The sequence below is a fragment of the Garra rufa genome, chromosome 17 (assembly GCF_049309525.1).
Source record: "Garra rufa chromosome 17, GarRuf1.0, whole genome shotgun sequence".
Lineage (NCBI taxonomy): Eukaryota > Metazoa > Chordata > Actinopteri > Cypriniformes > Cyprinidae > Garra > Garra rufa.
The window spans coordinates 18,304,911-18,327,618 of record NC_133377.1 but is presented as its reverse complement, the minus strand read 5'-3'; the positions used below and the strand labels follow the sequence as shown (position 1 = coordinate 18,327,618).

Genomic DNA, 22,708 nt, shown 5'->3' with positions numbered 1-22,708 from the left:
ACAAATATCTGTATAAATAAATAAATGTTTCATAAATGAAGCTCTGTACACTCTTAAAAATAAAGGTGCTTTAAATGGTTATTCACAGCGATGCTATAGAAGAGCCATTTTTGGTTCCACAAAGAAACATTCAGTCAAAGGTCCTTTAAAGAACCATCTCTTTCTTACCTTTTTATCATCTGAAGAACCTTCTTTTGCCACAAAGAACCTTTTGTGAAACAGAAAGGTTCTGCAGATGTTAAAGGTTCTTTATGGAACCATTTAAACAAAAAGGTTCTTCTATGGCATCGTGAAGCACCTTTATTTTTAAGAGTGTATGTGAAAAGAAAGTAGAAATTGTCATGAATAACTAAATGATTACTGTTTTTGGTGCATAAAACCCTGACTGACATTATAGGTGAACATCAGCGAAAACTTATATGGTATGACCCCCTCAAAGACAGTAAAGCCTTATATTTTGTCTGTCTGTCTGTCTGTCTTTCTCAAACACACAGCATTTCTAGCTCCAAAGGTCAGAGTGTGTGTCCTGTGATAGCAACTCACCGTTATGCTATATAGAGTTTGTGTTGAGGAGGAGGATCAAACGCACCTCTCTATGTGTGTATGTAAGTGTGTATGTGTGTGTGTAGTGTATAGAGAGAGAGCAGCCTGCTGTCAGCAGCAGTCATGTTTTATTCTGTTTTATCTTCTTGACAGTGCCGCCAATCACTGTCAGCAAGCCACAGTTTGCGCTGTAGAACCATACACACAAACACACACACACACACAAACACACATACCTACACACCATATACGCTGTCTTTTATTATACACATACAAACATAAAAGTAAATTGTATTGCTCAGATGTTGTTTCACAGCTGAGGCGAGTTCAAAATAATGCATCATAAATATTAAACATATTTTTTAGTAAGCAAATCAAAAAGTCACCCACTGCTTTTGACACTTTATTTTTAGTAAATATCACTGAAAATAGATGACTTTATATCTTTTAAAATATATAAGTAAATGAAATTGGGCTGTACATTGACCTCCTCCAGACATAAATATACTTAATTACATTTAAGTATACTTGACTTATACTTGGAAAAATTCTTATTTGAGCTATTTGTGCTCTGAGAATCTGTGTTTTCATTGTTATATGATAGGGGTGCTATTACACATCTTTTGTACAGAACTTGCAAAACACAAGTGAAGAAGAAACCGAAACAATAGATGCTTCCACATGTAATCTAACACAATCGTCAGACATAAAACAGCATCAAAACCATAGATATGTAAAACTGTGTAACATTATGGAATAAAATGTCGACCCATGAAGAGGTAATAATGACTGTCAAGCTTTGGGGTGTTGATCAATGTTTTGATGATCATTAATAGTCTTTTTATTTAAAATTTTATTTATTTATTTATTTATTTTTATGAAACTTACCCACATTTAAGTGTTTATAAAAAAGAATGCATGAAGCTAGAATAAAATGTTTTTGTTTACAAGCAGACACCAGATAACTTTACTTTTGTATACTTAATATAATAAACTTGAAGTATACTTCTTTTTAGTGAGGGTAATGATGTGGAAAGATAGTTATACATAAATAAAACACAGAAAATACATTAGACATCTTAGAAGAAATAATCAACAATAGGGGTGGGACGATACAGGTAACTCACGATTCAATTCTGTGGCGATATGTGGCCCACGATAATGATAATATCACGATTCACGATATCTACGATATTCAATATATTGGAAGAAATTTCATCAACGATATATGTGACTGAAAAAGAAAAAAATACCCATAATAAGGAAATCTTATGCATTTATTAATGCCAACATTTCCAACATTGTGCAAAGAAATATGCATTTGCATAATAACTCACTGCCTCCTGGTCTTAAATGTAAACACTGTACAGCTAGACAGATAAAAGTGCCTGAACATTAAAAAACAACATGAACATTAACTAACATGTGTAAACCATGATACTGAAATGTCAGTAGTAAGTTACTGTAAAGTGCTTTATGTTAACCTGGACAGTGGTCTCATCAAGGCATATTCCTCTTGAGGAACACTAACGCCTGTTTCACACACACTCCGTCTGCAGTGCGTATGCAGTCCGTGTGCATTACGTATGCGATGCAGAAGCAGCACGGACTTGTTTTGCTTTCACACAGGACACGTTTGCAGTCCGTTCCTGATCCGCGGCTGTTTACCACAAACACCATTTATCCGTTATTTTGATTTCAAATACAAACGTGCTTTTTCAGCATTGTGATACTCTTTTATCACAGTACACTAATACAATACTAGATATATTCACGTTTAAACTCAACGTATTATAAACAACGTATTATTCAATGCACTTGAATGCACTTGCACACCGCTTCTGGGACGTACTGCCGGTGTTGTGCCCATTTTCGACCCCTGCCAAATTATTACCCCCTCTCGTTGAAATCGCTACCTGATTGCCTAATCCTAACCCCACCCCTAATCATAACCCCTCCCCCACACCTAACCCTAAACCTACCAATACTAGGGGGGTAGTAATCTGGCGGGGGTCAGAATTTGGCATAACACCGGACAGCAACCGCGTGCAGTGTGAACGCTCTAATCCGTTAACATGGGTGCGGAAAAAAATACTCAACGCATACGCACTGCAGACGGAGTATGTGTGAAACAGGCAACTAGCGGGTGCGTCTTTGACTTGTTTTTCGTTATTTTCCGCCATTCTTCTCACTTCTCTTTTTTCTGCGCTTCTTCTCTGTTGTTGTTAGATAACTTGTGTTCTTCACTGGCCGCTGCTTCCGCCACTTTACCCCTATTTACTCGAACAGCGCCCCCCGCAAACAGAATGGTAGATATTGGGTAGTGACAGTGACACTGACGACGGGTAAATTAATCATTTTGTGTTGTAATAAAATATCGATATTGGCCGTTAGTGTATCGATTATTTATTGCGACAGAGAGCACAACAATATATTGCAATATCGATTTTTTTTCCCACCCCTAATCAACAAATTATGCCACACTGCAAAAAAATGCTTTTCTTACTTGGATTTGTTGTCATTTCCAGCCAAAATATAAAAACAAATCTTAAATAAAGAAGGATTTTTTAGACTAATAAAAATTATTGTCTTGTTTTCAGAAAAAGCTACTCAAAATTTTTTTTTTTTTTTTTTTTTTTTTTTTGCTTGAAACAAGCTAAATAATCTGCCAATGGGGTAAAATAAAATAATCTTGTTTTCTGTTTGAAATAAAAAAAAAATTGCTTACCCCATTGGCAGATTATTGTGCTTGTTCTAAGCAAAAACTCTCTTAATTTTGACTCTTTTTTCTGAAAACAAGACAATAATTGACATTTTGGCTGGAAACAAGACAAAAAACCTAAGAAAGGCATTTCTGTTCCATTTTGTCCAGCCATAGATCTCATTTGTGATTTTTATTTCTGGTCATTGCTTTTCATCACAAACTTTTCTCTATATTCATGTCCATATATACACTTCCAGCTTTCAGTGCCTCGTCTTGGCTCAGTTTCCTCCAAATTATTTGTCAGTTATGTCTCACAGAGAAGTGAAGCTGATCTCTAATAGGCTCTCTGATGTCACTGGTCCGTTGTTACAGTAATTTGATGCTTACTCTCTAGATACTGCGTATCTGCACACGTTACACCCCTGACCAGGACACAATGACGTTCTCTGATGGTCTCACGCTGAACCGCACACAGATGCACAACGCTGGCTTCGGCCCGCTAACAGACCTGGTGTTTACCTTCGCCAACCAGCTCCTGCCCATCGAGATGGACGACACGGAGACAGGACTGCTGTCCGCAATCTGCCTCATCTCCGGAGGTGGGCGGCACCTTCACACACACTTTTTTTGTCATAAAGTGCTGTTTTTTAAACATTTTGTCTCACCACTGATTGTTCTCCTAAACAGCAGTAAAAGTTCCCTCTCAGTCGGTCTCTACGACGTCACGTCGGAGACCGACGAATTGGGATATCGCTTTAGAGATACCAATCCTCTTCGTGTGTAAACTAAACGAGCCAATGCACATTGGCATGCATGATTGCATCCAGCTGTCGCTGATCACAGCGTGAGCATAAATACACAGCAGGTGCAATGCATAGACAGCATTTCGCATCGGAGCCGATCTTCTTCGAGAGAGACGCAACGAGCCATTTCTACAAAGAACTCTTACTGCGGTGTTGGCGGTACGGCGCGTCAGCGGTGGTGGTCTCCTGTGGGTGGAAAGAGCGCGCAGTCAAGGATTGCACTACCTGCCTTCTGTGTCGCTGCGGCCATCTCCCCTGTGTGCTTCAGCACTAGAGCAGTTTCTAAAAGAGTATCACGGGTGAACGTCTTTTTAAAGACGAGGCGTTTGAAACACAATGCCGTTTCACCCGTGCGTTTCTGGATGCGGTCGTTACCTGGCGCCAGGTGATGGTCACGATCGCTGTCTGACGTGTCTGGGTATTGAGCACGCTCAGGCGGCGTTTGTGGATGAGTCATGCTGTCATTGCGGCGGCATGTCCATCACGGAGCTGCGGACCAGACTCCGCTTCCTGCAAAGGGGCGGGGTGCCAGTTCCTCTGCCCAGATCTACCGTTCCCCCCGGCAAACGCCGGGGGGACTCTACCTCTGGCAGAGGGCTGACTGGTCTGACGGTGACGGTGGGGAATTTCCCGGCGGATAATCCGCTGGGGGTTCCTCCTTCCACCGACAGTCCGTTCCATCCGGAGCTCCCAGAAGAGTGTTCGGGTCCTCCTCGTGAGGTACCGCTCATTACTTTTGGGGCTCCCCCTGACGACCGGATGTCAATCGCTGCATCGGGGGGTGAGCCAGACTTCTCGGGGGAGGACGATTCCGGATCGCTGCCGTCTACTGGGCGGTCAGCGGTGCCGGATACCGACCCCGAAATGATGGCTATGCTTTCCCGGGCCGCCGAGAGGGTAGGGCTTGAATGGAACCCTCCATCACGTCCCGACCCCTCTCGGCTGGATGACTGGTATCTTGGGGTGGCCCGCGCTGGTTCTCAGCGTCCCACCCCAGTGCCCTTCTTCCCGGAGGTGCATGACGAGCTTACTGGGACGTGGACGGCACCTTTTACTGCCAGAAACCGCTCCAGTGGCACGTCCTCCCTCACCACCCTTGATGGCGGACCAGCGCGGGGGTACGCGGCTGTCCCGCCGGTGGAGCGTGCGGTGGCGATGCAATTGTGTCCCGGCGCCGCTTCCACTTGGCGGGGCAACCCGTTGCTCCCCTCCCGGGCCTGTAGGCACTCGTCGGCTCTGATCGGCAGTGCCTACACGGCTTGTGGCGCTGCTGGCTCCGCCCTACACGCTATGGCGTTGTTACAGGTCCATCAGGCCCAGGCACTGAAGGACCTGTACGAGGGTGGTCACGACCCGGAAGTTCTACGTGAACTCCGTATCGCTACGGACCTCGCGCTACGAGCGACGAAGGTTACGGCGCGGTCTCTGGGTCGTGCGATGTCCACGATGGTGGTCCAGAAACGCCATCTCTGGCTGTGTCTGGCCGACATGAGGGAAGCAGACAAGGTCAGGTTCCTGAATGCCCCCGTGTCCCAGACCGGCCTCTTCGGCGACGCGGTCGAAAATTTCGCCCAGCAGTTTTCGGCCGCCCAGAAGCAGACTGAGGCCATCAGTCATATCCTGCCCCGGCGTGCTCCCGCTGCTGCCTCCACCCAGCCGCCGGCGGCACCTCGGTCTGCTCGTCGCCGAGGGCGGCCCCCTGCCTCCGCCCCCGCTCCACAGCAGCCTGCGCAGCAGCCTTCACGGCGGCGCCGTGGAGCCGGTCCCAGGGCGGCCGCCCCGCCCGTCCAGGCTCCCACCAAGACCAGTGGGAAACGCAAGAACAAGCGTCCCTGAGACGGGCGACCCAGAGATGGAGGAAGCTGCTCTTCGGGAGATGGTGATCGCACCACTCCCTCCCCCGGAGGAGGGCCGGGCGGAGAATCTTTTGTTTCCTTTAAAAAAGTTTCTTTTAAGAAACCCGTCATCGGCCTCACGGTCGGTGACACCCAAATTTTCAATAAAAGAGCAGTTTCTACTATCTCTGGGTCCCCAGAGGGGACAGCGGGTGTTGCACGGGTTAGCCCCGGGCTTCACCCCCTCTCCCCTCCCGCCAGCAAATGGCGCTGGGCGGTTGGAGAGTGCGGTAAGACGGACTACTCACGCACCAGCTGCCAGAACGCAGGTAAATGTCTTGCACACACCACACACAGACACTCTGACCCCGCTTCGGACCGGCATAGAGACGCCCGAGCGGGGTCCCTGCGTTCCACCTCGCTGCCCCCCCGCAGGTACGTCAGTGGTCCCGCTGGTCCCTCTTGTACGTTGGCTGGGGGCCTGGAGAGGGCTTCCCAGTCCGTCTTGCTGGCTCCTCCGGACCATCAGGCTCGGCTACGCGATTCAGTTCGCCCGGCGTCCGCCTCGGTTCAGGGGCATCCACTTCACTACAGTGAAAGTAGCAGATGCCCCTGTCCTACGGGCAGAGATTGCTACCTTGCTGGCGAAGAAAGCAATAGAGCCGGTCCCTCTAGCCGATATGAAGACAGGGTTTTACAGCCCCTACTTCATAGTACCCAAGAAAAGCGGCGGTTTACGACCGATCCTGGACCTGCGCATCTTGAATCGAGCTCTTCACAAGCTACCTTTCAGAATGCTCACACAAAAACACATCCTCAGATGTGTTCGTCCCCAGGATTGGTTCGCAGCGATCGACCTGAAGGACGCGTACTTTCATGTTTCGATCCTTCCGCGCCACAGACCATTTCTGCGGTTCGCGTTCGAAGGCAGAGCATATCAGTACAAGGTCCTGCCCTTCGGGCTGTCCCTCTCCCCCCGTGTCTTCACGAAAGTCGCGGAGGCGGCCCTTGTTCCCCTCAAGGAACAGGGCGTTCGTATCCTCAACTACCTCGACGACTGGCTGATACTAGCACACTCTCGAGAGCAGTTATGCGAACACAGGGACCTGGTGTTGGCACACCTCGCCCGCTTGGGCCTTCGGGTCAACTGGGAAAAGAGCAAACTCTCCCCCGTGCAGAGGATCTCTTTTCTTGGTGTGGAACTGGACTCGGTCAGCCAAACAGCTCGCCTCACGCAAGAGCGGGCTCAGTCGGTGCTGAACTGCTTGAATACGTTCAAGAGCAGAGAAGTGGTCCCACTGAAACAGTTTCAGAGGCTCCTGGGGCATATGGCAGCAGCTACGGCAGTTTTACCGCTTGGCCTGCTCCATATGAGACCACTTCAGCACTGGCTTCATGGCCGAGTCCCGAGGAGAGCGTGGCAGCGCGGCACTCTCCGGGTCAAAGTAACCTCGGCCTGTCGCCTAACCTTCACCCCGTGGTCAGACCTAGCTTTTCTTCGGGCAGGAGTTCCCTTAGAACAGGTCTCCAGGCACGCTGTGGTACACACGGATGCCTCCACCACCGGTTGGGGAGCCACGTACAACGGGCAGGCAGTGTCGGGGGTTTGGACGAGCCCCCAGCTACACTGGCACATCAACTGCCTAGAGCTGCTGGCAGTACGTCTTGCCTTGAACCGTCTCAAAGGGCGCCTTCGAGGCAAACACGTGCTGGTCCGTACGGACAACACTGCGACCGTTGCGTACATCAACCGACAAGGTGGTCTACGCTCCCGTCGCATGTCGCAGCTCGCCCGTTCTCTCCTCCTCTGGAGTCAGAAGCATCTGAGGTCGCTTCGTGCCATTCACATTCCGGGTTTGCTCAACCGTGCAGCCGACGAGCTCTCACGAGCTGCGCTTCCCGGAGAGTGGAGACTCCATCCCCAGTCGGTCCAGCTGATCTGGAGACGTTTCGGGAAAGCTCAGGTAGACCTGTTTGCTTCTCCAGAGACGTCCCACTGCCAGCTCTTTTACTCCCTGACCGAGGGTACACTCGGCACGGACTCCCTGGCATGCAGCTGGCCACGGGGCCTTCGCAAGTATGCGTTTCCCCCAGTGAGCCTTCTCGCACAGACACTGTGCAAGGTCAGGGAGGACGAGGAGCAGGTCCTGTTAGTGGCGCCTTACTGGCCTACTCGGACCTGGTTCCCAGAACTGATGCTCCTCGCGACAGCCCCTCCCTGGCGGATTCCTCTGAGGAAGGATTTACTGACTCAGAGACGGGGCACCCTGTGGCACCCGCGTCCAGACCTCTGGAAACTACATGTCTGGTCCCTGGACGGGACGCGGAGGTTCTGAGTGATCTACCCCAAGGAGTGGTAGACACCATCACTTCGGCGAGAGCTGCATCCACGAGACATGCTTACGCCTTGAAGTGGAACCTGTTCGTCGAATGGGCTTTCTCAAGAAATGAGGATCCCCGAAGATGCTCGGTCGGAGTCGTGCTTACCTTTTTGCAGCAAGGGTTGGAGCGTAGGCTGTCACCCTCCACCCTTAAGGTCTATGTAGCCGCTATTTCTGCAAACCATGACCCCGTTGAAGGAAGGTCAGTAGGTAGGCACGACCTGGTCGTCAGGTTTCTCAGGGGAGCCAGGAGGTTAAATCCTCCTAGGCCCCCCTCCGTACCCTCTTGGGACCTGTCTCTGGTGCTCACAGCACTACAGCGGGTCCCCTTTGAGCCTTTACAGTCAGTCGAGCTGAAGTATCTCTCTATGAAGACTCTGCTCCTGCTGGCATTGGCCTCCATCAAGAGGGTAGGGGACCTGCAGGCGTTTTCGGTCGACGATTCGTGCCTTCAGTTCGGGCCGGCAGATTCCCAGGTAACCCTGAGGCCCCGGCCTGGCTACGTGCCCAAGGTTCCCACTACTCCCTTCAGGGACCAAGTGGTGAGCCTGCAAGCGCTGCCCCCGGAGAAGGCAGACCCAGCCCTAGCTTTGCTTTGTCCCGTCCGAGCATTAAGATGCTACGTCGACCGGACGCAAAGCTTCAGGACCTCAGATCAGCTCTTTATTTGTCACGGAGGACGGCAGAAGGGGAAGGCCGTCTCCAAGCAGAGGATGGCACACTGGATAGTGGATGCCATCGCCTTGGCTTATCAAGCTCAGGGCGTGCCCTGCCCGCTCAGGTTGCGAGCTCACTCTACTAGGAGTATTGCATCCTCCTGGGCGCTGGCTCGTGGCGCCTCGCTATCTGACATTTGTAGAGCTGCGGGTTGGGCGACCCCTAACACGTTCGCTAGGTTTTATAGCCTTCGTGTAGAGCCAGTCTCCTCCTGTGTTCTCACCTCAAACGGGTAGAAGCACTGAGAGGCACTGGCTCAGGTCGGCTTGCTATCTTCTCCAGAGTGTCCATGAAGACCCTGTCGAGTCCTCCTTCCTCGGCTCCAGACGTAGCGGAGCGTCTAGGCGCCAGGCCTCTCTCGATGAATCTTTAGAACCGATAGAAGGCTTAGGATACATGAGAGACTTAAGTGAATCCCATATGTCTTCCACGGTACCCACAGAGACCGTGTTTCCCCGGTAACCTTCTACCATCTTCACGAGGGTTCAATCACCTCCATTCTTCCATATGTCCTAATTGAGCCATATGCGTATTGCTCCGAACCTCCTCCGGGATGGGTGGGAGCTCCGCACGTTCCCAGTGCTCCAGCTTCACTAAGTAGGTAGTGCTATGTTATACAGTGACTGGTCTTTTCTGATCCGCCCTTGGCCTTAGCAAAAATTGGAGGCCAGGTGGCTTGCTCAGGACACTGGAGGGGGGCAGCAGCTGCGGCGCTTTGCTAGGGATCCCAATTCGTCGGTCTCCGACGTGACGTCGTAGAGACCGACTGAGAGGGAACGTCTTGGTTACGTATGTAACCCTCGTTCCCTGAAGGAGGGAACGGAGACGTCACGTCCCGTCGCCTCAGCTGCTGTACCACCGCTGTGCGGCCGGACCCAAGCTCGGCTCCTCAGCGAAATCCTGTCTATGCATTGCACCTGCTGTGTATTTCTGCTCACGCTGTGATCAGCGACAGCTGGATGCAATCATGCATGCCAATGTGCATTGGCTCGTTTAGTTTACACACGAAGAGGATTGGTATCTCTAAAGCGATATCCCAATTCGTCGGTCTCCGACGTGACGTCTCCGTTCCCTCCTTCAGGGAACGAGGGTTACATACGTAACCAAGACGTTATCAGGTAAGGGTTTCCTCCTAAAACCTATTAACAAAACTGCTGTGCAACTTTTATTATATAATGGGGAGAAATCTTAAGCTAAGAGAAACGGCAGGGTTGATTTCTTTGCTGATAGGGGATGGGTCTCTGTCAGTCATTTAATCAGAGAAATATTGTAGAATGAGATTTTAAAACAACGTTTATTCAAATAAAAATGCTAAAATGTACACTACAAAAAAAAAAAATTTTCTTACTTACATTTTTTGTCTTGTTTCCAGCCAAAATATCTAAAAATTCTTAAATTAAGAAGAATTTTCTAGATGAGTGTTCTCAGAAAAAAAAACGAGTCAAAATTAAGTGAGTTTTTGCTTAGACCAAGCAAAATAATCTGCCAATGGGGTAAGCAAAAACTCTTATTTCAAACAGAAAACAAGATTATTCTTATTACCCCATTGGCAGCTTAAAAAGCTTTGACTTGTTTTTTCTGAAAACAACTAATTTTTACTCGTCTTGAAAATCCTTGTTGACTTAATTTTTAGATATTTTGGCTGGAAACCAGACAAAAACTTGGCAAGTACGTAAACTTCTACCAAGCCTAACCTTAATCTAATTCTACTAATACTCTGTTAGTTGACATGTAGTTGCAAAGTTGCTTATAGTCAATGGACTAAGGGGACCATCAAAATAAAATGTAAAATAATGTAAAAAAATATATATATAATCAAAAATAAATGTAATTTGATATAGTCCATTATAAATTAAGTAGATTTAATATGGCGTCCATTGTGTGTTATAAATAATCATAATCTTATAAAGTTATAACCTCAGATACTATAATGTATTATAATTGTTGTTATGATTATTCATGACATGATATAACATATTATAAGGTTATTATAATGCATTATGCATTCATTATAATGTCTTAGAAATGCCCTTATAATGTATTATAAATGTTTACACTCCAAGGCAGATTGTGGGCAACAACTTTTTCAGAGACTTCTTCCCCCCTAACTTTTCACAGACATAGGAGCTGATTAAAGTGTTAAACACTTTGTGAAATACTCTTAGACCAGACATTAAGGAGTCCTAAAATTAGGATTGACAAACTCAAGAGTTTCTCCTAAATCTGCAAGTTAGGAGCTACTTTCAGCTTTAAGATGATTTCCAATGTGACCTTACAGAAACCCATCCCTTACGAAATATAAGTTTATTCAAGTGTGCTATTAGTATAGTTCTTTTAAACTAAAAATAGGAAAGTATGCTTTCAGTCTACATTTTATGTACTTCTCAGAAATGTGCTTCATATACTTCTCAGAAATATACTTAAAGTGACATTTAAGTATACTTAGGAAAAAGTCTAAATATATTTGAGCTATACTTGTGCTCTGAGAATCCGTGTTTTCATTGTTATATGCTAGGGGCGCTAATGCGCATCTTCTGTACAGAATTTCCAAAACACAAGAAGAAACCGAAACAACAGATGCTTCCACATGCAATTACGTTTTGATTATCATGAATCTTCATAGTTTTTTTTAAGCTTTGTGTTCAAAATGTTTTTTTATTTTTTTATTTATAAAACTTACCCACATTTAAGTGTTTCTAAAAAAAAGAATGCATAAAGCTAGACTAAAATATTTTGTTTACAAGCATACCCTGTTCTTTCTTTTGATATTTTGTATGTTCAGATATTCATATAACAAAATATATACAAATTAATACTTAATAATAATTAATAGGGACAGCTTAAAGTATGATATAAAGTTCAAGAAAACTTCTGAGTATACTTGTAGTATAAAGCTACTAAACTAGTAGTTTACTGAGACTATACTTCAAAGTGTACTAAAAATGCATAAAAAGTATTTAATTAGTAAACTATCAGTATACCTATAAGTTCACTTTTAGCATACTTGCAGTACAAACTGAAAACATAGATGCAAACTAGTTGTGTAGTCAAAGTTTACTGCTGTTATACTTAAAGTATAATTAATAGTATACTTTCATATACTAGAAAGTGGGCCAATTTAGTTCAAAGGAGTATTGAAATAGTACACTTAAAAGTATACTATTAGTACACTGATATTTGTATACTTACTACATAAAGTATACTTAAAAATATACTTGAACTTTACTTAAGTATACTTAATAAAATAAACTTACATACGTGCATACAGTTGCTTTAAGAGCAACAAATATAGCAGAACAGGTTGAGTGAAAAGCACAAGAGAAATGTAAAATGCGTAAGTACTTTTTTTCTTTTTTTGCTGCATTGGTTTTGGACTTTATAATGATACATTTTAGTGTAGATGCAAGAGCTTCCACTGCCCTCCTGTGGTTGCAGGAGTTACTTCATCATTTATCGTGGCACATTTACAGAGTTCATATTCTGTTCAACAGCACTCTGAGGGATAGACTGTTTGTGGTATCTTATTAATTTATTATGTCTCTGATCATATGCTGCATCTCTCGCTGTCTCTCTAGATCGGCAGGACTTGGAAGAGCCTTCGAAAGTGGACCAGCTCCAGGAACCCCTGCTAGAGGCTCTGAAAATCTATGTGAGAAAGCGCAGACCCAGTAAACCACACATGTTCCCCAAGACCCTCATGAAGATCACAGACCTGCGCAGTATCAGTGCTAAAGGTCAGCATGAACTCTGATTCTTAATATAGATGAACATAGAGAAACTTCACTATTTACCATAACTGGCGTAGGCGTTAGTGGACCAGCATCCCTCAAATCTCTTTCCTATTTTATAAAATATGGCTAAATGGCTTATTAAAATTGGGGTAAATGGCTGATTCCTAAGATCTGACCCCCATGTTGTGACAGTCTTGTTAATAGTTGTTTCTACCCCAAAGCGCCATATGATTTCAACCCTTTCACAGTTAGTTTGCAATTTATTTGATCCTTGCAATTGATCATTACAATTAAAATCATTAGAATATATATATATATATAATTCTTCAAAACTATTTTCAGGCTACCTTTACGAAAAACAAGTTTATTCAAGTGTGTTATTAGTATACTTCCTTTGAATAAAAAAATAGGAAAGTATACTTTCAGTCTACTTTTTATGTACCTCTCAGAAATGTGCTTTATATACTTCCCTGAAATATACTTAAAATGACATTTAAGTATACTTGACTTATACTTATACCATGTTTTCATTGTTATACGCTAGGGGCGCTATTCCACATGCTCTGTACAAAATTTCCAAAACACAAGTGAAGAAGAAACTGAAAAAACAGATGCTTCCACATGTAATCTAACACAATCGTCAGATTGTTACATTGTAACATGTAAAACTGTGTAATGTTATGGAATAAAATGTCGACCCATGAAGAGGTTAAAGATTTTGAGCAGCTGGGTTTAATTTCAAAGTCTTTGCCCTCCATAATCAGCCGTATGCAGTAGCATGTTTAGGCACCACGCAAACCACACAATTGTTTAAGGCCCTGCAGTTCAGGGAGGCTCCCTCTGGAACACAATTTCTATTGAGGGCAACAAAACCTGATTCCTATGGAGGGGGCCTCTCAAGCAAGTGGCCCCTAAAACCCTAAACACACCCCTGGTTATATACAGTACATTTGGAAAGTATTCATTGTATTTATTGTCCTCTGAAAATTACTCAACACACAGCCATTATTGTCAAAATAGCTGGCAACAAAAGTGAGTATACCCTAAGTGAACTTGTCTAAAGTGTCAATATATTGTGTTAGCACCATTGTTATCTGCTACTGCCTTAATCATCCTGGGCATGGAATTGACCAGAGCTGCACAGGTTGTTGCTGGGATCAACCTGTACAGGTTAGACACATGGTGCTTCTCTACTTTACATTTGAGGATCCCCCACAGGTGCTTAGGCTTCAGGTCTGGAGACATACTTGGCCACCCCATCACCTTCACCTTCACCTTCAGCTTCCTCAGCAAGGCAGTTGTCATCTTGGTGGTGTGGTTGGGGATGTTCTGCTTCAGAGTGTACGCTACATAATGGAATCCATGTTTCCCTCAATAAACTGCAGCCCCTCAGTACCAGCAGCACTCATGCAGCCCCAGACCATGATGCTACCACCACCATTGCAAGATACAATTTTCTTGGTGCTCCTCACCAGGGCATCGCCACACATGCTGGACACCATCTGAGCCAAACAAGTTTATCTTATAGTCTCATCAGACCACAGGACATGATTCCAGTAATTCATGCTCTTGGACAGGTTGTCTTCAGCAAACTGTTTGCGGGCTTTATTGTGAGCCAGCTTCAGATGAGGCTTCAGATGAGGCTTGCTTCTAGGGCGACGCCTATGCAAACTGACTTGTTGCAGTGTGCGGTGTATGGTCTGAGCATTGACAAGCTGACCTTCTACTTCTGCAACCTTCAAAGCAATGCTGGCAGCACTCTGTTTTTTGAAGCCAGGTTCTGCACCTGACCAGAACGAGTGCTCAACTTTGTTGATCAACCCTTGCGAGGCCTGTTCCGAATGGAACCCATCTTGGAAAACCTCTGTATGACCCTGACCACTGTAGTGTAACTCTGACCACTGTAGTGTAACTCAGTTTCAGGGTGTTACTGAACCTCTAATAGCCTTGGCCATCTTTGCGGAAAGCAACAATTCTAATTCTCAAATCCTCAGAGAGTTTTTTGCCATGAGATGCCATGTTGAACATCCAGTGGTCAGTATGAGAGAATTGTATTTAAAACACCTAATTTTAACTGCTCTAATAAAAGATACACAACTTTGAATGGTCCTGTCAAGCAGACAAAAACATAAACATGATGAATAGGACATGTGGCTTTGCATGGTAAAACAACATACTGCTGTTATCACTTAGGGTGTACTCTCTTTTGTTGCCAGTTATTTTGACAATAATGGCTGTATGTTGAGTTATTTTTAGAGGACAGTATAGCTATACTGCTATACAAACTGCACATTGACTACTCTAAAATATATCCAAGTTTCATTTCTATAGTATTGTCCATTGAGAAAATATACTAAAATGGTTGCTGAAATGTGAGGGGTGTACTCACTTTTGTGAGATACTGTAAGTATTTACAGTCTTTGCTCAATACTTTGTTGAGGTACTTTCAGCACCAATTGCACCCTTATGTATTTTTAAGTATGATGCTACAAGCTTCGCACACATATTTTTGGGCAGTTTCTCCCATTCTTCTTTGCAGTACCTCTCAAGCTCCATCAGGTTGAATGGGGAGCGTTGGTGTTCAATAGGGTTTAAATCTGGGCTCTGGCTGGGCCACTCAAGGACATTCACAGAGTTGTCCCGTAGCCACTCCTTTGTTATCTTGGCTGTGTGCTTATAGGTTTGTTGTCCTGTTGAAAGATGAACTGTTGCCCCAGGTCTAGAGCGCTCTGGAGCAGGTTTTCATCAAGTATGACTCTGTACATTGCTGCATTCATCTTTCCCTCAATCCTGACTAGTCTCCTAGTTTCTGCCGCTAAAAAACATCCCCACAGCATGATGCTGCCACAACCATGCTTCACTGTAGGGATAGTGATGAGCGGTGCCTGGTTTCCTCCTGACATGACGCTGGGCATTCTGCCCAGAGTTACATCTTTTGTTTCTCATGGTCTGAGAGTCCATCAGGTGCCTTTTGGCAAACTTCAGGCAGGTTGTCATGTGCCTTTTACTGAGGAGTAGCTTCTGTCTGACCACTCAACCATACAGACCTGATTGGTGGAGTGCTGCAGAGATGGTTATTCTTCTGGAAGGTTCTCCTTTCTCCACGGAGAAATGCTGGAGCTCTTTCAGAATGACCATCAGGTTCTTGGTCACCCCCGGCCCACTCTAGGGAGAGTCCTGATGTTTCCAAACTTCTTCCATTTACGGATGATGCACTGTGTTCATTGGGACCTTCAATGCTGCAGAAATTTTTCTGTACCCTTCCCCAGATCTGTGCCTCGATACAATCCTGTCTCAGAGGTCTACAGGCAATTCCTGGGACTTCATGGCTTGGTTTGTGCTCTGACATGCACTGTTAACTGTGGGACCTTATATAGACAGGTGTGTGCCTTTCCAAATCATGTCCAATCAACTGAATTTACCACAGGTGGACTCCAATCAAGTTGTAGAAACATCTGCAAAATGTTTCTATCTGCAAAATACGTTCTAGTCGCATCACATTGGTTAATGGAAACGCTGTCATTTCGCAATACTTTTTAATCGACATTTACTAAGTGCAAATAGCCCGCCTTGTTGGCAGAGGCTATTTATACTAACTCCACCCACCAATGTGTGATTGGGATAGTCAACATTACAAAAGATGGCTGTAATTTGTCAGCTCTATTGGCGCAGAGGATAAATCGCGTGCTTCACTCTTTTCAACGCGACCGAATTGGGTTCGAATCCCCCTTCTGGCGAACTTTTTTCTCCCTTTTCAAATCTCATATCATATCGGAAAGGCATTTATTTGCAATTAAAATGAAGGACATAATTGAAAAGTTGAGTATCGGTATCAGTTAGGGTTAGGGTAGGTGTAGGGAGGGCTTATTGTCCCAATAAGGCAGTACCATTTAATAAATTGAATTAAAACTATAATTTACAATCGGTACGTAATTACTGCATACCGTTTTTTTAATGTACTACAATACTGAGGTGCAGATAATTGCGTCTATTTGCAGTAAGTATTATAAATAAAATTCTGCTATTTCAACATAGTGTAAATAGAATTTAGAGCTATTTGCACTTAGTGTAAATAGAACCCATTGTTTCCCTTCAGTCGTTCCACTACGACGTTACATGGGATCTCGCTTGAGAGACCAATCATCTCTGAGCCTTATTCAAAAGGCCAATGAAAATTGGCGAGTGGACGTTCGTGCCGGCCACGCCCCCGTACATACGGGTATATAAGATGGCGGCGCACACCACTCAGTCAGACTTTTTGCTTCAGAGCCAATGGTTCGAGCCTCAGTCCTCTTGACTGCTACTACAAAGAAGAAGAGTTCTTCAGAGTTCATGCTCCCTCCTGCTGGTGCGCTGCCAACACTAAAAGAGTGTTTCACAGAAAGAGCATTGTTTGGCAGCCGCCAGCGTGATCCTGCAGGCGGCCGTTTTCACAGCCATATAAAGCCTTTGCATTTCCAGCGAGCAGCCCCGGCGAGTACACGTTGCCCCCGCGGCGCCTCCCTGGGCAACCAGGATCACAAAAGAGCAATTTCTAGCGGCCGTTTCAGACATTCTTTTCAGAATGTCTTTTCGGCCGTGCGTTTCTGGGTGTGGTAGTTTCCTCTCCTCAGCAGACGGACATGAACGCTGCCTCACGTGTTTAGGTTTTGAGCACGCTGGGGCGGCGTTCACGAATGGTTCATGCCCACACTGTGAAAGCATGACCATGGCCATGCTGAAGTCCCGCCGCTCGTTCGCGAGCCAGCTCCCCCCGCCCCCCTCCCGCGGTCAGCCGTTAAGCCGCCAATGCGCTTCGGCCACCGCGGTGAGCCCCGGGGGGGGACATTCAAATTATGGTAGAGAACGTTCCGCCGGCTCAAAAAGCCCAGCGGACTTCTCTGTCTCAGCGTGGTCCCGTTGAGTTTCCGCAGCAGTACGCTTCCCCGCCTGGCGGGCCGAGTGTCTCCTTCGGTGCTCTTGCAGAGGATGAGATGTCTGTCACAGCATCAGAGGGATTGTGGTCGCTGCCCCTCCGGAGGTTGATGTCGAACGATGTCGCGCTCTCCCCCGGTCCCGTTCTTCCCGGAGGTGCATGAGGAGCTGACAAAATCGTGGCGCGCTCCTTATCCATTTAGAGCGCGCTCCAGCTCCTCTCCCCTCGCCACTCTCGATGGCGGGGCAGCCAAGGGGTATGTGTCGGTCCCCCAGGTCGAGCGCGCCGTTGAGGTGCGCTCGACCTGGGGGACTCTGGGCCAGAGTCCAGTCGGACTCTGGCCCAGATGGCGGAGGCCGACAAAGTTCGCTCTCCCATCTCCCAGAGCGGCCTATTCGGCGACACCGTGGAGGATTTCGCTCAGCAGTTCTCCACGGTTCAGAGGCAGACGGAGGCCATTCAACACATCTTGCCCCGCCTCGAAGCTACCATTCTGCCGCCTGGGCCCCCGCCTCCGCCTGCCCGTCGCTGAGGGCGTCCCCCCACGGCTCCGAAACCAGCTCCGTCCCCTGCTGAGCCGCACGATCCAGGACTCGCAGCCCGACGTCGAGCTGCCCGTGGGAGAGGGACGCCGCTCGCCTCTCAGGGTCCTGCGAGGGAAGACTCTCGCAGGCAAGCTTCGAAGCGTCCCTGATGCGAGCACCCCGGAGGTGAAGAAAGCTTCTCTGTTGGCACTCCCAGTGGAGGGCCGGGAGTTAGCCATTCATTTAAAGTCACAGTAAGAGCTGACTTTCTCACCTCCGAGGCCCCGGCCCCGAGTTTCCTTCCTGAGCAGCACTTCCACTCCTCGGAACCAGATGTCGCCAGCGCGGGAACCAGGGAAGAAGGTAAGCGCTGCTTCACGCAGCCTGACTTTTCTCCAGGACGTTCATCCTTCTGGGATCAGTCCCCTTCCCCTTCCCCTCCCCCCCCAGGCTGCCCCACCACGGTCACGTCGGTCAACGTTCCCTTGATACCGCTAGCGAGCCAGCTGGAGGCTTGGTTTCAGCTTCCCAGCCCCTCGCGGTGGTTGATATGGACGGTACGTCTCGGCTATGCGATTCAGTTCGCCAGGCGTCCGCCCAGGTACAGAGGCGTCCTTTCCACTACTGTCCGTTCGGACATGCATGCCGCTGTCCTGCGTGCAGAGGTTGCAGTCCTACTGGCGAGGGACGCAATCGAGCCAGTCCCTCCAGCCGAGATGAAGTCAGGGTTCTACAGTCCCTACTTCATCGTGCCCAAAAAGAGCGGTGGGTTAAGACCCATCCTGGACCTCAGAGCTCTGAATCGGTCCCTTCTCAGGCTGCCGTTCAAGATGCTCACGACGAAGCGCATGCTAACTTGCATTCGTCCCCAGGATTGGTTTGCAGCCATCGACCTGAAGGACGCGTACTTTCACGTCTCGATCCTTCCTCGTCACAGACCCTTTCTTCGGTTTGCCTTCGAAGGTCGAGCGTATCAGTACAAGGTTCTCCCATTTGGCCTGTCCCTCTCTCCCCGCGTCTTCACCAAAGTCGCGGAGGCAGCCCTGACCCCTCTGGCAGTCAGGCTTTCTCATCCTCAACTATCTTGACGACTGGCTTCTTGTAGCTCACTCACGAGACCTGTTGTGCGAACAGAGGGACCTGGTGCTTCGGCACCTCAGCCATCTGGGCCTTCAGGTCAACCGAGAGAAGAGCAAACTCTCCCCAGTGCAGAGGATCTCTTTTCTCGGTGTGGAGCTGGACTCGATCAATATGACAGCCCGCCTCACAAACGAACGCGCGCAGTCAGTGCTGAGATGTCTGGATCGATTCAGACACAAGACAGCGGTCCCTCTCAAAACTTTCCAGAGGCTCCTGGGGCATATGGCAGCTGTGGCCACGGTTACGCTGCTGGGCTTGCTTCATATGAGACCGCTTCAGCGCTGGTTACACGATCGAGTCCCGAGACGGGCATGGCATTGTGGCACACTCCGGATTGGCGTTTCCCTGCAGTGTCGCCGCCTATTCAGCCCGTGGTCAGACCTCGTCTTCCTTCGGGCCGGAGTTCCCTTGGGGCAGGTCTCCAGGCACATTGTAGTTTACACGGATGCCTCCACCACGAGTTGGGGTGCTGTATGCAACGGGCACGGAGTTTCGGGCTCTTGGACAGGACCTCGACTGCAATGGCATATCAATTGCCTCGAGTTGTTGGCTGTGCTTCTGGCCCTTCGTCGCTTCCGACCGATGTTGCGCCAGAAACACGTGCTTGTTCGCACCGACAGCAGGCTCAGATAGATCTGTTCGCCTCCCCCGAAACCTCCCACTGCCAGCTCTTTTACTCTCTGATCCAGGCTTCCCTCGGCAGAGACGCTCTGGCACACAGCTGGCCTCCGGGGCCCAAGTACGCCTTTCCCCCGGTGAGCCTCCTTGCACAGACCCTGTGCAAGATCAGGGAGGACGAGGAGAAGGTCTTGTTGGTTGCGCCACACTGGCCCACCCGGACCTGGTTCCCAGAACTCATTTCCCTCACGGCAGCCCCTCCCTGGAAAATCCCCTTGAGGAAAGACCTTCTTTCTCAGGGGATGGGCACAATTTGGCACCCACGTCCCGACCTATGGAACCTGCACGTCTGGCTCCTGGACGGGACGCTTCAGACCTCGCCGGCCTTCCCCAGGCCGTGGTAAATACCATCACTTAGTCCCGAGCCACCTCTACGAGGCAGGCTTACGCCCTGAGGTGGGGTCTGTTCGCTGACTGGTGTTCCTCTCGAGGAGAGGACCCACAGAGATGCACGATTGCAGTAGTGCTTTCCTTCCTGCAAGAGAAGTTGGAGCGCAGGCTGTCCCCTTCGACTCTCAAAGTATACGTTGCTGCCATCGCAGCGTACCATGATGCAGTAGATGGAACATCCCTGGGTAAGCACCAACTCATCGTGAGGTTCCTACAGGGCGCTAAGAGGATCAACCCTCCCAGACCGCGCCTCGTACCCTTTTGGGACCTCTCCGTCGCCCTCCGCGGCCTACACTTGCGTCAGTTGAACTGAAATTCCTGTCCCTTAAGACAGCGCTCCTGACAGCTCTGGCCTCCATCAAGAGGGTAGGGGACCTACAAGCCTTCTCTGTCAGCGAAACGTGCCTTGAGTTCGGGCCCGGAGATTCTCACGTCATCCTGAGACCCCAGCCCAGTTATGTGCCCAAGGTTCCCACCACGCCCTTCCGCGATCAGGTGGTGAACCTGCAAGCTCTGCCCCCGGAGAAGGCAGACCCAGCTTCTGCGCTGCTGTGCCCTGTTCGTGCTCTGCGCTTATACGTAGACCGTACTCGGCACTTCAGACGCACCGAGCAGCTCTTTGTCTGCTTCGGAGGTCAGCAGAAAGGGAATGCTGTCTCTAAACAGAGGTTGGCCCATTGGGTGGTAGATGCCATCTCCCTGTCTTATCTATATCAGGGAGAGCCATGCCCCTTAGGTGTTCATGCCAACTCCACTAGGAGTGTTGCTTCATCCTATGCGTTGGCTCATGGTGCCTCACTAGCAGATATCTGTAGAGCTGCAGGCTGGGCGACACCTAATACCTTCGCTAGGTTCTACAACCTCCGCGTAGAGGCCGTATCCTCCCGTGTCTTAACATAAGACTTCAGGCGAGCGGGAGGACGGCTGGTGTCGGCTTGCTGCGCCATTCCCACGTGGATCCGTGCGCTATCTCCCAGAATGTTCCCTCCGGTGAACCCTGGGTCCTCCATGCCCCGCAGTCAGGGCTAGATGCGGAGTAGTCCTTGACTGTGATCCTGCCAGGGTCTCCTTCGCCCCGCAGGTTGTGGCTATACTTTTCAATATTTCCAGCGGAGGAGACCGCTGTTTCCCTCGTGTATCCCTAAGAAGCTTTATGAATATATTGAATTATTCTCATTTCCACATGTTAAAATTCCATGTGCTCCACCCCCCAACCCATGCTTCAGTACAACTGGCCCCCCTTATTGGGCCTCAGGGCGTTGGGAAGGTTACGTTACAATTTCCATCTGCTGACACGTCCGCCTGCCAGCACGTGGGGTTGTGCGTAACGCGGCGTCAGGTTTATGGCCTGTTCCATAGAATGTTCCCATGTAACGTCGTAGTGGAACGACTGAAGGGGAACGTCTAGGTTACGAAGGTAACCCTCGTTCCCTGAAGGAGGGAACGGAGACGTTACATCCCCTGCCACGACCTGACGTCAAAAGCCTGACTGAGTGGTGCGCGCCGCCATCTTATATACCCGTATGTACGACAATTTTCATTGGCCTTTTGAATAAGGCTCAGAGATGATTGGTCTCTCAAGCGAGATCCCATGTAACGTCTCCGTTCCCTCCTTCAGGGAACGAGGGTTACCTTCGTAACCTAGACGTTATGTGCGCTTAGTGCAAGTTGCATCTATCGTTAAGAAAATATGCTGTTTTCACTTAGTGTAAATAACATCTATCGCTATTTACACTTAGTGCAAATAGCCGCTGCCTTATAAAATATTGCTTAAGTTTTGTGCAAATCTGTAATGGAATGACTCTTTCTTGTAGGTGCAGAGCGAGTGATCTCTCTGAAGATGGAGATCCCTGGATCAATGCCGCCCCTCATCCAGGAAATGCTGGAGAACTCGGAGGGTCAGGATGGGCAGAACTCCTCAGAGCGGAGTGGCACGGACAAAAACAGCAGCAGCAGCAGCAGCTCGACAGAGCCCAAACCCTCGGCCCCCTCCCCGGAGCCCACAGACGGGGCCACTTCCTCCAGTGAGGAGCCCTAGAACCGAAGCGGCACGTGAAACCTCAGACTGTGAGACATTGCTTTGGACAGTACTGGCTGACTGGAGGCCGACCTCTCCAGTGTGTTGGATTTCTGGTTGATTTCTTCCCGTTTCCTGCTTTAAGAACAGAGGATGGCTGGTGTATAATCAAAACATCTTGGAAGAATCAAGTCCTACTAGCATCGATATCAAAGGACTGAATCCCAGACGCCCACCTGTGACGGATGTGAAGCTCCTCAGGTCTCCTGTATGGATTTCTTCATGTGCATGATAAGCTGTTCTTTTTATTAATTGATTCTCACTCTTTCT

General features: G+C 48.1%; 1 protein-coding gene across 1 annotated transcript in view; it reads left to right on the top strand.

The window, feature by feature from the left end:
* LOC141289315 (retinoic acid receptor beta-like) overlaps positions 1 to 22,399 on the top strand; it is a 169,158-nt gene extending 146,759 nt beyond the window's left edge. The window contains exons 6-8 of the mRNA XM_073821436.1: positions 3,642 to 3,846; positions 12,559 to 12,717; positions 22,176 to 22,399. Of these exons, the coding sequence (XP_073677537.1) occupies positions 3,642 to 3,846; positions 12,559 to 12,717; positions 22,176 to 22,399 (588 nt within the window). The remainder of the gene's footprint in view (positions 1 to 3,641; positions 3,847 to 12,558; positions 12,718 to 22,175) is intronic.
* Positions 22,400 to 22,708: the final 309 nt, after the last annotated feature.